The sequence below is a fragment of the Nylanderia fulva genome, unplaced genomic scaffold (genome assembly GCF_048542155.1).
Source record: "Nylanderia fulva isolate GAGA-0341 unplaced genomic scaffold, ASM4854215v1 Scaffold220, whole genome shotgun sequence".
Classification (NCBI taxonomy): domain Eukaryota; kingdom Metazoa; phylum Arthropoda; class Insecta; order Hymenoptera; family Formicidae; genus Nylanderia; species Nylanderia fulva.
Window position 1 is genome coordinate 95457 of NW_028190286.1, and position 14557 is coordinate 110013.

At 31.9% G+C, this 14557-nt stretch overlaps 1 protein-coding gene across 3 annotated transcripts; it reads right to left on the reverse strand.

Annotated features, from left to right (window-relative positions):
* Positions 1-1769: 1769 nt before the first annotated feature.
* Positions 1770-12783, reverse strand: LOC146723196 (cytochrome P450 6k1-like). 3 transcript variants are annotated; one of them, XM_085482937.1, is made up of 3 exons: positions 12692-12783; positions 6013-6575; positions 1770-2175 (listed from the first exon to the last, which is right to left on the reverse strand). In XM_085482937.1, exons 2-3 carry the CDS (start codon positions 6533-6535, stop codon positions 1805-1807), a joined length of 894 nt encoding a protein of 297 aa, XP_085339063.1. In that variant the 5' UTR covers positions 6536-6575; positions 12692-12783; the 3' UTR covers positions 1770-1804. The 3 variants fall into 3 exon arrangements, with proteins under 3 accessions (XP_085339063.1, XP_085339064.1, XP_085339065.1); XM_085482938.1 differs by having other exon boundaries at positions 6013-6619; XM_085482939.1 differs by lacking the exon at positions 12692-12783 and adding an exon at positions 12628-12668.
* Between the last annotated feature and the right edge of the window lie 1774 nt (positions 12784-14557).

A 14557-nucleotide genomic window follows, 5' to 3' on the forward strand; every position in this document is an offset into this window, starting at 1 on the left:
TATTTTATTTTTATATTTGTTTTTTGCGTATATATGTATCGACTGTGTCGAGGTAGAATACCACACAGTCGTTAGAGTGATGTGTCACGTGTAGCATCGTCTTCTCTCTGTTTTTGCTGTCGGGGTGAGTGTTCTTCCCGGTTTTTAATTTTTAATTCTTGTGGATTGTTCTACGTTTAATTTATACTATGTTGATTAGTGTTGGTAAGGGAGTCACTGCTCTGCTTCCTTCCTGACGATGGTCACCGTTAGGGAGACACTCCGACGGCCGGACGGTTTGAATAGGGAGGAGAATGATATTTAATTTATTTGCGGATTGTATGTATACGAGTTTATAATTTTCTGATTGTACCGATTATCTTCTATTTTTGTTTCTTTGTATTTTGCAGCTACTGAAGAAGACCCGAAGTGGGTCGAAACGTTTAGAATTTAATAAATGAGTTTGATTTGAGATCTCATTTTAATTTATTAATTTTGTGCATGTCATCCGCACAGGCTCCGATTGCCGTCGAGATTTTATTTTTATTGTAAAAGATAAATTGTATAAGGGAGTGATAATAGTAATATATCATTCACCGAGTTCATCGCATGGTGATTTCGTGAGATTTCTGGAGGATATAATAGAAGAATTAATACGAGGAGAATGTATAGTAATAGGAGATTTTAACATAGATATTATGTTGGATTCATCTTATACAAGGAAGTTGCAAACGACAATGTTGAACTTGGGCATGAAACAATATGTAAATAAACCGAGAATGACGAAAGATAGTAGAACAAGTTATAGATTTAATTTATGGTAATAATAAAATAGAAGTGCAAGTATGTCATAAACCTAAAATAACGGACCATGCGTGGTTAAAAGTTGATCTTAGTGCAAATAAAATTAGTAATAAATACAGAGAATTTAGTGCTAGGAATTTTAAAGAGTTTAATGTAGATGAATTTATTAATTTATAGTGGAAAATAAATTAGAAAAAAGCAAGGATATGTGTGAATGTCAGTGCAAGAGCAAAAAAACGTGACATAGTAAAATCTATAGGTAGAGATAAGTTAGAAAGTCCAGGTAAAAGAATTATTTTTGTTATTGAAAGCGAGGGAATAATGGAAAATTTTGAGATGGTTAGAATAAAGCAGTTAAAAAAAATTGTTATGGAACTACTAAAAAAGAAAAGTACGGAAGAGGGAATAACTATTGATATATTTAAAGCAGTATTGTATGTAATAAAGGAGGAATTTATTAATATAATAAATAACTCTTTAAGACAAGGTTGCTGTCCAAAAGGTTGAAAAACGTCTACGATAATCGATAACCGATAAACGATAATCGATTCCAAAAATAGAAAAAACCAGAAAAGCAAGTAAATTTAGGCCTATTAATATGTTACCAGTATTTGAGAAAGTGTTAGAATTAGTAGTTAAAAAGCAAATTGAGACGATGTGTGTATATTTATTTTTAAGATTTTAAAGAATATGTTACCAGGTCAATTAAGAAATAAATTAACAGTAATAGGAAATGACAGTGAAAGACAGACGCGATAAGCAGGGAACATTGTAATGCAATTTTGCAGAACAACGAATGCATAGAAGAGTATGTTTTATGAAGGAGTGAAAATGTTTAATACCTTACCAGCTGAAATGAGATGAATTGATGAGTTTGAAGCGTTTAAGCGAGCGTTAAAGGAGTTTATTGTAATTAATGTTAATTTAATTTGTATTTTACAAATAGCTGAGAAAGCTAATAAAGATCAATCAATCAATCAATCTCTCTCTCTCTCTTCCTCTCTTAAGCAAAAAATATTTTTTACTTACTGAATCCTTCGATATTCTGATCACTGTTTTTCAGTTCGATAAGAATATCTATAAGATCATTTTTCTTCACACCAGACTCCAAGCGTTGATTTATTGTCTCCCAGAAGACTTTACGTAGGAATCTACTGGATTCTCTGCCGAACGTCTTTATACCAGCCAAACGAACTATATGTGGAAAGAAGAACATCGCCAATATCTCAAAACCGCGGACGTAGCTGCACTCGAAGATTATTTTACCATACTTTCGGAATTCGGCGTTCGGATTATTCAACGAATTTACATTGAGTCCGTATGCGGTGCAACCGATCATGTCCGTAGCGAATTTAGCGGTTAAGTCTTTCACGTCTATCTCCTTTTTTGCATCTGTCAACACAGTAATGCTAGATTTGAGATATAAGTATACACTTTGTGTAGGAGTAATATCCCTGATAAAAAAATCAATAAAAAAATAGAAAACAATTGCGTCGTTTTTAATCGTAATCGTTTATAATTATGATTAATAACAATTGATTACGATACATTTTCAATCATGTTTATCAATCAATTCCAACAAAACGATAAAAAGCAATATATTATATAAGAATATTATCGTATATACATATATATATATATATATATAGATATATAGATAAAGAATTTTATTGACTATAAGAATTTTATCGTATTCTAACAACTGAATCCGATTAATAACAAAATATGAAAGAAAACGATAAGAAACAATAACATTTCTTTCAAAATATGAAAAATAAAACAATATGTTATGATAGGAAACGATAAAATTTTTACAAATCCTATCGGTTCCTAATGTTTTCTATCGATTTTTTTATCATGGATATGTAAGCATCAATTCGTAGAGAATGAATTGCCAATTGCTGATACCTTTGATACATGCATCAAGCTCGGCTCGGTATTCAAGGCAGTGCTCATTCCAGTAAGTATTGTATATATATAGTTCAATGGATGTACGTATGAGATCGGTAAGCTCCTTTCCATTACGACTTAACTTGATGCACATCTCAAATTTGATATCAGCGGTCAATCACATTCTGTGTGTGTGAATTGATTTTAATATATATTACTTATATGTATATATATAAAGTATACTTATACGACGAAAAAGTCAATTTGGATATTCTTTCGAATGTGATCCATCAAATGAGCATCGTAAGAACTTAAAGCGTGATAAAAAACAAATATAAAATAATATTTTGCCACGGCAAGTTTGGTATTAATTTTTTTCATGTGTATTGAAATTTTATAAATTATCAAACACATACATTTACATAAGAATAACTCATTTAAATGTTGTCATGGTCTTTATTCTGACTAGTCTTCAAAAGATTTTAAGTATTGCTCATCTTTTTTAGGAAAAAAAAAAAACAAAACTTTATTTATATTTGAAATAAAGCAAATTATTTTCACTAAATCAGTTACACGTATTACATTTACAGTAAACATCGATCATCTATACTAATTTCTGCTGGTTACTTCACACGATGAACATGAACATAAGTAATAATGGCTACTGTACAACCAAATGCAGATCCCTTGGAAGCTACTTAGAATTTAGGTAAGCTTCTATACAATGCGACTACCGATTAAAAAACATGTATTAATTGGGCACAAAGTGTTAAATTATTTTCTATAAATTATACACATCCTACAAACGGAAAAGAATGTATGAAAGTGCCATCTACTCGAGGATGCAGCAATTCAAATACATCAATTAATCTTCGATATTGATGTAGAAAACCGATCAAATCGATCGATCATTAGCCGAAAAAACATAGTTTAAGTTCCAAAAATGATTAATGGAGAATATAATTTTGGCTATGTACTTATTCTTATATATAAATTGAATAACACTAATACAATCAACGAAATAAGAGTGGATCGAGACATAAAGATTTTACAAGAAACATTCCCAGATATATTTTCCTACTGCAGTTAGTACTCCTCCACTTTTGGAAAATATAACTTAAAACTAAAATTTGGTTTGGTTTAAGTTATATCAGTGAAAAATAAAATTGTTCATAGGGGAGCGGAATCTACCAAATTAGACAGCACTTATCATAAGTTTTTAATTTAAACTTTTGCATAGAAAGTTGTAAATCCATATGAAACCTCGCTTCGTGTGGAAAAATATAAATCCATGTGGAAGCTCACTTTGCGTTAAAAGTGTGTGCATGGAGCACCGTGTGTTGCACCCTCCCTGTAGGGAGGGGGGGGGGTTTCACTGCCAAAAAACCAGACACATAGGTTTGAGTTGAACCTTTGCATGGAAATTTGTAAACAAGTTGCCTTCACTTGGACACAGTTTAAATGGACACAGTGCAAATGAACACAGTGCAAATAGATATGAAATTTTCTACACGGTTTAATAGGACACAGTGCAAATTGACACGAAATTTGCTACACAAAGTATTAGACTGTTAAAATATATACAATTAATTTGTATACCATTAATTTACACGCCATTCATGTGTACACCAAAAGTTGTACACCGAAAGTTATACACGGAAAGTTCTACACGGAAAGTTGTACACGAAAAGTTCTACACGGAAAATTAAGAAAAAGATATATATTTGCACACATGATACTATTGTCTACAAACCGATTGCCTACAAGCTTTATTGCGCACAAATAAGAAATTAAGAGACAACATACGTTTGCACACAAACTATTGCACAAGCTGCATTGCATATATGATATCGTACTATTGAATCAACAATTGCCTTTTTAAAATAATTCTTTAGAATGGAATGTTGCAAACGCGTGGAATGTTGTGTGGAACCTCGCCTTCGCGTGGAAAAATGTATGTGTGGACACAGAGGGTTCCGCCCCCTGCGGGGGGCTCCACTATCTAAAAACTAGACAAATAGGTGTAGGTTGAACCTCGATTCGTGTAGAAAGTTGCAAACCCATGTGGAACTTCGCCTACATGTGGAAAAGGTTGGCAATCAATTTGTAGGCAATTGGGGCCCTCCCCTTTTCGTGTAAAACTTTCCGTGTACAACTTTCGGTATACAACTTTTGGTGTACAACTGAACGGTGTACAAATAAACGGTGTACAAATAAACGGTCTATATAAATTAACAGTCAACAAATTAATAGTGTATATCTGAACAGTGCCTAATATTCTGTGTAGAAAATTTTGTGTCTATTTGCACTGTGTCCAACTGAACCGTGCAGAAATTTTTGTGTCCATTTGAACTGCGTCCAAATGAACTACTCCCGTTGTAAACTTATGTGAAATTACTAAAATTTAAAATTTGATTTGGGGTTAAATTATAATTTGCGATAGTGTACGAGCATGCAAACCACTCCACCCATATCCCAGAAATGAATTATAGGTGTACAAATAAGTTTGTATTACATGTGCATACAAAGTGGCACTTTCCGTAAGCGATTTCTGTACGCAAAATAACAATTTGTCAACATCTACCTACAAAATATTCCACACATTTTGGGGTGAAATGGTAGACCAGTGGGTTAAGTCGTAAGACAGTATTCCTAAGGTCCCAGGTTCGAATCCAATTTGAGTCAATCACCCCACATGCCTGCCAGGAAAAAGGTGAAGAAGGAGGAGATGGAGAAGTGAGGAAAAAGAGGGAGGCAGGTTCGGCTGGAAGGAGAAGGAGAAAATGGAAAAAAGGAAGGAGAGGAATTGGAGACAAGGAGTAAAGAGATGGAAGAAGGAAGAAAAGGGAGAGAAGGTGTGAATGGAATAAAAGGGACTGTAGAGGTTTGGGAACGCTCCTATCAGAAAAAAGCGCCAGAGGGAATTGATATGGAATTGTAATGAGTGATTAGAGGAGGATTGTAAAGGTTCGGAAACGCTCTTATCAGAAAAAAGCACCGCATATGTAACATATTGTAACGAGAAAAGAAGGATGTAAGGGGTTTGGCGGTCCCTTGAAAACGCCCCGGCAACCTCTAGGGGAGTCCGGAATAAACTTGAATTGAATTGAATTGAATATTAAATATTTTATAATTTATTATGTTACTGTTACTTTTTTCACTTTTAATGAACAGAGAAATTGAACTTTATTTAAAAAACCACTCCTCAATGTTTAAAGTCGACCAGACTGGCAATAATTTATTATTGAAATTTATTTATTGCAATTTGTCTTGTGAAATTCTTTATGTCTCGACATTATATAATATGTATATATATTTGATAAATTTTATCGAACATACCGTCCACCCTCAAAGATTTTAGATGCATGTCTAAATTCTCAGCGCATTCAAGCATCAACTCGAACATTTTCTTCAACTTGCCAGACGTAAAGATCGGGGTCAACTTTGTTCGTAACATCTTCCAGGCTGGATTTTTTAGGAAGAAGAGATTAGCATAACCCAAACGATCATTTGGATCAGGAGAACCGTGTCGATCAGCAAAGTAATTAAAGTCCTTTACTAAGATATTTTTGATGATTTCTCGATCGCGAATTAAGAGAAAGGGTTTGTCTAAAACGTAGAAGCCGATGTAAGGTAGTCTCTTTGCCTGATCATAGAAATTCTTCATGAGATAGCCAGGAGATTTCTTTAACAACGCGCATTCAGTGAAATTGCCCAAGAACGGCATCGGCGAATTTATTTGTAAAACGCCTCGTCTCTTCCAGTAGTTGAATTTGCGAGTCATGTAAAAATAGGCGGCTACGATGAGAGCCGTTAAAGCTATCATGCCGTCTAAGTCCCAGTAGGGCGTAATAAATGCCATTTTGACAGCTCGTGTTTATAAACAAATTTATTCTCTTTATCTACAAAATAGAAGATGAATCGATCAAATTCATCGGTTTGCAGACTGAAAGAATTTTTAATAATATAATATAATAATTTATTAAAAATATATAAATAACATATAAATAATATATACAGGGTGTTCCAAAAGTATGAGTATTCCTGAAAATCTCGTGAGGACGACGTTTTTAAAAAAAAGTTAAGAGGTAAAACCACTCTAGAGGCAGAAAAAAGACCTAAATTTGACTATTTATTTTGGGAGTATGACAAACGGAATAGAATTTCTTTTCAGAGGGAGCTTTTTTTGTAAACAATTTAATGCTCATTTTTAGAGCAAAAAAATCAATTTATTTCTTAAAAAGTGCACCACTTCCACAAAAATTAATTAAAAAAAAACGCTACGTACTTCCAAAGCCAATTGTATATAGATTATACATTTTTTTAATTTTTTGTTCCAGAACTCATACATGCCGAGAAATCCGTCCTCCCGTTCAAAAAAGCTATTTTCGACGACGGGCTCTGTTGCCGCCATTTTGTATAAAAATGACAATAAAAAAAAATTGTTTTTCATACTTCAATATGTGTTAAATAAACCCTCTGAAAAGAAATTCTATTCCGTTTGTCATACTCCCAAAATAAATGATCAAATTTAGGTCTTTTTTTCTGCCTCTAGAGTGGTTTTACCCCTTAAATATACAAGTTTTAGGATTTGAACGTGCGCACACGATGGTGCTCTTGAACTTGACCTTAAGATCAAATCAAGGTCAACTTGATTTTTTTAAATGGGACTATCTATTTTTGATATCAGAAATAGAAAGAGCGGAAAATTTCACGTTCAAACATATGTTGTGATGAAGGATCAGGATGACCTTCGGGGGTCATTTTAAGGTCGAAATAATTTTTCCACGATTACGCGAAACAATTGGAGGAGATTTAAAAAAAAATAACAAAACTCCGAAAATAGAAAACTTCGTATCTAATAATCGACGCACACCCAAATCATAATGTGGTACAGCTCCATCTAGTTGGTACTATATTTGATTGAAGTTATCCTTTCCAATCCATCTGACAGCTGGGATAATTTTATGAGTCACTATGTCTTCGTATTTAGCTGCAGTTAAATTATCATTGATAAAAAAAGGACCGATTAAAATATCATTTAGTACTTTTGCCCAGACATTCAATTTTTGAGGGTATTGTATTTAAGCTTCCAACATCTAATTTAGATTACCGTTTAATTGGTAATGTCAATATAATTACAGATTCTAGTCTGATGTTATTTTAAATTGGATGTTGGAAGCTTGAACGCAATACCTTCAAAGATTGAATGTCTCTACGGGAGTACTAAATGATACTGTGATCTCATGGTGAAATGTATTACTTAAAATCAGTTAAAAAATAATTGACTAAAGAATGATAATGACGGATTCTCTCTTTTAACTTGATGCTTCTGAATTACAGCTGATCTTTTTAAATTTATCGTTTGTCACTATCCGAATAAAAATTTTCCTCTAAAAAACTATACAAAAAATTCTTTAATTATTTTTAAAGGACAATGTTAAAAAATCCCGATTTTTGACCCTCGGAGAAATGGATAAAATCTATTCCATACATTTTTCACACATAAATATAAACCAAAAAATTTTCCACACATAAATATAAATATAAACTACACATAAATATAAACCTAAGACCGCAGAGAACTTTGAGGAAATTTTCTGGCAAACTGTTTGACTTGCTAAGTAAAATGTTAAAACGAGACCACTTTTCAGTTTCTAACGTTGATCCAAATGCAATGAACTAATTATCTTCTCACAGCTTAAAAGCCTAAAATAATCTGTAATAATAAATGGAAGGCATATGAAGGTTCGTGCGTGCGTGCGTGCGTGTATGCGTGCGTGCGCGTGCACGTGCCTTCTGCATACTTTTTCTGCAAGTAGGATATCCAATAGTATAAGTAATATCACACACATATTGCCATGTTATCAATAATGTCGAAAGATCACGTCAAAGATCGTTAATGTCGCTTCAGGAAGATTCCTTTAGTTTTTGACCATTTCATCCCAATCACATCACCCATATGGGGAATATGATAAGCTTTAAAGCTCAGAACTGAATCTTCAAACACCTTCTATTCATTATAAGATTATTTTAGGCTTTTAACACCTTATTTATCAAGTCAAACAGCTTGCCAAAAGTTTTCCGCAGAGTTCTTCACGGTCTTAAGTGTATTTTTGATTTGTATTTATGTGTGGAAAACATGGAATAGGTTTTATCCATTTCCCCGAAGAACAAAAAATCAGGATTTTTTAACATTGTCCTTTGTTTTAAATATTTATTCCCTCCTTTACTCATAAGTTATAAGATGGCACATCTTTGAGACGGAGAGAGAATAGCCTTGCTCATGATGCGCGAATGGGGTCATCGTCAGAGGTCCTATAATGAAATTAAGCAACATTTTAACAAAACTTTTCGTAATAAAGGCGTATCCCTGTGAAAGACTACTATAATGAGGACGATCAGGCGTTATGAAGAAACTGGTAACAAAAAAATCATGTGAAATTAGAACGACTAAAATCTGCAATGACCGAAGAAATGCAATTGGATATTGCACAATCGTTTATTGAAAATCCTCATAAAAGTCTTCGTAATATAAGTTAGCAACATGATATAGGCGTAATGTTTGTGCAAAGAATTACGAAACAAATAAAATTTTATCCGCATAAAATTCATCTTATACAAGAGATGAGTGAAGATGATTTTGATCGTCGGGTTGAATTTTGCGAAATTATGATGGAATGAATAAATGCTGATCCCAATTTTGTTTTTAACATTGTGTATTCAGACGGCGCTACATTCCAGTTAAACGGTAATATCAATAACCATAATTACAGATTCTGGTCTGATGTTAATCTATGTTAAGTGAATGTTGGAATCTCGAACACAATACCCTCAAAAATTGAATGTTTGGGCGGGAGTACTAAATGATACTTTGATCGGTCCTTTTTTATCGATGATATATTAACTGCAGCCAAATACAAAGACATGCTGACCCATAAAATTATCCTAGCTGTCAGACGGATTGTAGGGAATAACTTCAATCAAATATGATACCAACAAGATGGAGCTGGACCACATTATGGTTTGGGTGTGCGTCAGTTATTAGATACAAAGTTTCCTAATCGATGGATTGGCAAAAGAGGGGAAATCGTATGACTAGATTTAATACCACTTAACTATTACTTATGGGGTCACCTGAAGAGCAAAATTTACAGTACGTCACCGAGAAATTTATAAGAACTTTGCTAGAGAATCCTTCAAGAAGCTGCCCTTATCAATCCAGATTCCATCAGAAATGCAGTATCTGCCTTCTATGATAGAATAGCCCATTGTCAGACTGTCAATGGTGCATATTTTGAGCATTTATTATGAAAGAATACTGTATGTTATGCTGGTGTTTGGCTGGATCAAAGATCGATCTTGCCTTAACCGACTAGATCAAAAACCGATCTTGTCTTAACCGGCTGGATTACAAAGATCGATCCTCTGTTGTACATACAAAAACACACCCGATGCACAAAATCTGACCAGTAACCTTCCCGTGGTGTGCATTGGATAATACTAATGCTGGCGGTACTGTACCTTTTAAGTCTTGTAACTTGTAAAGTACTTGATAAAAAATACTTAATTATTGTAGTGTTTTGGAAAACTCTTGAGATAAGCTATAAGAAAATCTATTAAAAATTAGGAGATTCCATTAAAAAATTTCAAGTTGACCTTCAAAATAATCTCTAAATTTGACACCAAAGTCAAAGTCAAGATCACCGTCGAGAGTATCTTATTTTAAACTTTACAACTTTTGCAGGAAACATTTTTCTCTTAAATGATTTATTTTCAAAATATTTGATCGTTCCGGAATTTTGGAGACACTCTTATAATTTGACTTCTATCCTTTACATTTGATCCCCGTGTAAAGGTCAAATTATCTCACCACCAGATATCCTTTTTGTACGCTAAAACACTTATACAATCATTTTTATTTTTTTAGAAACCCACTTCAATTGCTTCGCGTAATCGTGGGAAAATTATTTCGATCTTGAGATGACCCCCGAAGGTCATCCTGATCCTTCATTAAGACCACATGTTTGAACGTGAAATTTTCCGCTCTTTCCATTTCTGATATCAAAAATAGATAGTCCCATTTAAAAAAATCAAGTTGACCTTGATTTGACCTTTTAATTTGACCTGAAGGTCAAGTTCAAAAGCACCATGCACACGTTCAAATCCTAAAATTTGTGTATTTAACTTTTTTTCAAAATGTCATCCTCACGAGATATCCAGGAGTACCCATACTTTTAGAACACCCCGTATATATATAATATATAATAATATAATAATATATTAATGAATATTTTCTTACAAACTTTTACTCAAAAGTTTGAAATAATATTATCAAAACTGCTATAGTATAATAAAAACAGTTTATATTAGTAATGAGCCATAGCAATACATGTTTACGAATAAAAATCATAAATATTTATCTGTGTGTATATGTATATATATATATATATACATATATGTGGGTGCACGCGTGCGTGCGTGTGTGCGCATGTGTGCGTGCGCGCGTGTGTGCGTGTGCGCGCGTGTGTGCGTGTGCGCGCGCGCGCATGTGTGTGTGTGTGTGTGAAAGTGTGTGTAAACAGGGTGAGAAAAAATATGGGACTGGTAAAATATCTCTGAAAGACTGATGACCTTACCTCAATATTTTTATGAACAAAATATTGAAAGGAATTACTTGGTATAAAGTAAACGAATAGTTGTCTTTAAGAGAAAGTATATAATTTACAACTTTATACCAGCCAAAATTAGATTCTTTATAAAAACATGTCATGATTTGATAGAGATCCATACACATTAAAACAAGTTATGCTCAAAAAATAAAAAAATAAAATTTGGCCGGTATTGTAGCAGCTATATATTTTTTCTTAATAACAACTTATAATATAACAAAAAAATGTTAAATAAAAAATTCTAGAACTCAAGTTGGTGTACTTGATGGTGACATTGAACTTGACCAAGAAATATAATTTAAGTCATTTCAAGGTCAACTTTATTTTTTTTAATAGAATCACTATACATACTTGTTTACATAAATTAATTCCTGACAATATTCTGCATAAAATGTTATAAGAGTAAGATAATCAAAAAATTAATAATTTACGAGATATTTTATACTTTAGTTCAATGTAATCTTACATTAATTATGAAATATTTCATAAAATTTTCATTTTTGACCTTACTTTAATTTTATGCACAAAATAATGTGAGGAATCGACTGAAGTAAAGAAAAGATATAGTTGTTATTAAGAAAAAAATATATAGCTACTACAATACTTACCAAAATTATATTACTTTTTGATTTTTTGAGCATAACTTGTTTTAATGTGTACGGATCTCTATCAAATTATAACATGTTTTGATAAAGAATATAATTTGGCCGGTATAAAGTTGTAAATTATATACTTTCTCTCTTAAAAACAACTATCCGTTTTCTTTATACCAATTGATTTCTCTCAATATTTTGTTTATAAAAATATTGAGGTAAGGTCATCGGAAAATGAATATTTACAGTTTATGTAAGATTATATTAATCTAACGTAAAGATATCTCATAAATTATACACTTTTTGACTATTCTATTTTTATAACTTTTTAGATGAAATATTACGAGAAATCGATTTATGTAAAAAAATATGGTGGTTCTATTTAAAAAAATATAGTGGAATTTGAAATGACTTAAATTTCATTTTTAAGTCAAGATGAATGTCACTATCAAGTGCCCTAATTTAAATCCTACAACTTTTGCATATAACAATTTTTTATATATTTCACTCTTTTTGAGATATTTTACCGGTTATATACTTTTTCCTCACTTTGTACACACACACACACACATACACACTCGCATGCACTCACGTACAAGCACACATATACGCACGCACGCATGCACGCGCGCACGCACACGCACACGCATTTCAGTTTTTAAAAATTTAATATCTTAAAACAAAATCACATGTCAATTTTAGTATTTTTCTTCAATCAAAGTAGAACACGACAATTTGCTTTTAACAACTAACTTGTATCGTTGAGTGAAGATATGTGTTAAAAACCAAAGTTACGCGACCTGCTATACTATTTTTACTAGTCACGGTGACAGAATAAACTAAAGTGCAATATATGTCGTTATATTTATTACTTCAGATATCTCGATGTGCTATTTCTTTTTGATGCGATATCACTGATGAACCGTTATCATTTAACATTGCTTATCTTATACATGCAATTCTTAATAACGACATTATTACGTTGTTTATATTAGTCTCTTGTTTGCTTAAGAGTCAGTATTTTTGTATAAAATGGTAGAATAATACATTTTGTAGAATTTTTAGATTGTCATTGATTAATAGTGTAGTTTTTATTTCTAATTAACATATATAGTTACAATTAATTTCATGAAATTTATGCAGAATAATAGCAGCAAACATTAGTATAAAACATGACACGTAAAACGTATGGATATAAAAAACAATTTGCTCTCTGTAAAGGTAGTAGTAAAATAGTAGTCTATAATAAAAATATCAATACGTACTTATTAATTCACAATGAATAATAATACTTAATGTTAGAACAAATTCTCTTGCTAATTTTAACAACTTTTGCAGGAAACATTTTTCTCTTAAATGATTTATTTTCAAAATATTTGATCGTTCCGGAACTTTGGAGACACTCTTATAATTTGACTTCTATCCTTTACATTTGATCCCCGTGTAAAGGTCAAATTATCTCACCACCAGATATCCTTTTTGTACGCTAAAACACTTATACAATCATTTTTATTTTTTTAGAAACCCACTTCAATTGCTTCGCGTAATCGTGGGAAAATTATTTCGATCTTGAGATGACCCCCGAAGGTCATCCTGATCCTTCATTAAGACCACATGTTTGAACGTGAAATTTTCCGCTCTTTCCATTTCTGATATCAAAAATAGATAGTCCCATTTAAAAAAATCAAGTTGACCTTGATTTGACCTTTTAATTTGACCTGAAGGTCAAGTTCAAAAGCACCATGCACACGTTCAAATCCTAAAATTTGAGTATTTAATTTTTTTTTCAAAATGTCATCCTTACGAGATATCCAGGAGTACCCATACTTTTAGAACACCCCGTATATATATAATATATAATAATATAATAATGTATTAATAAATATTTTCTTACAAACTTTTACTCAAAATAAATGATAATCCTTAAGAGTCGCCAGTAATAAATAATGAAAATCTCTCCTCCAATTTTAAAGTCGACAAGACTGGCAATAATTTATTTTAAATAATTAGTTAAATTACAAGACATCACATTTTACTCAAAAGTTTGAAATAATATTATCAAAACTGCTATAGTATAATAAAAACAGTTTATATTAGTAATGGGCCATAGCAATAAATGTTTACGAATAAAAATTATATATATTTATTTGTGTGTGTATATGTATATATATATATATATATATATATAGATATATATATATATATATATATATATATATATATGAAAAAGGTTCAGTGTAAATTTACATGTCTAAGTGAACTGTGTGGTTCCTATTTTTACTTTTCAAGACTGTCATATTTGCTAAGTTACAACTGACAGTTACTTGATTACTTCGTTATTTTAATATGTAATTTAATTCAACAGCCTGAAGAGGACCTAATTGATGGTCGAAACGTCGTTTCTTTTTTAATAAAAGAATTCTAACTTTGCCGGTGTTGGTCAATCAATTCTTGCCCAATTTGGTTTTTAAAAATTCAACTGGCGATCAGATCACGTTTTCCGTTAATTAATAATAATGTCGTCTATAAAATTAATTATAAACTACTGTGAAGTTTCTTATGTCGGGCAAACCAAAAGAAAATTACGTACTAAATTAAAAAAGCATATGAATAACATAA

Coding starts and splice junctions, on each gene's coding strand:
- LOC146723196 (XM_085482937.1), bottom strand. CDS start 6,535: ATGGCATTTATTACGCCCTACTGGGACTTAGACGGCATGATAGCTTTA. Junction 2,176..6,012: donor AAAATCTTTGAGGGTGGACG/GTATGTTCGATA, acceptor CTGTGTTGACAG/ATGCAAAAAAGGAGATAGAC.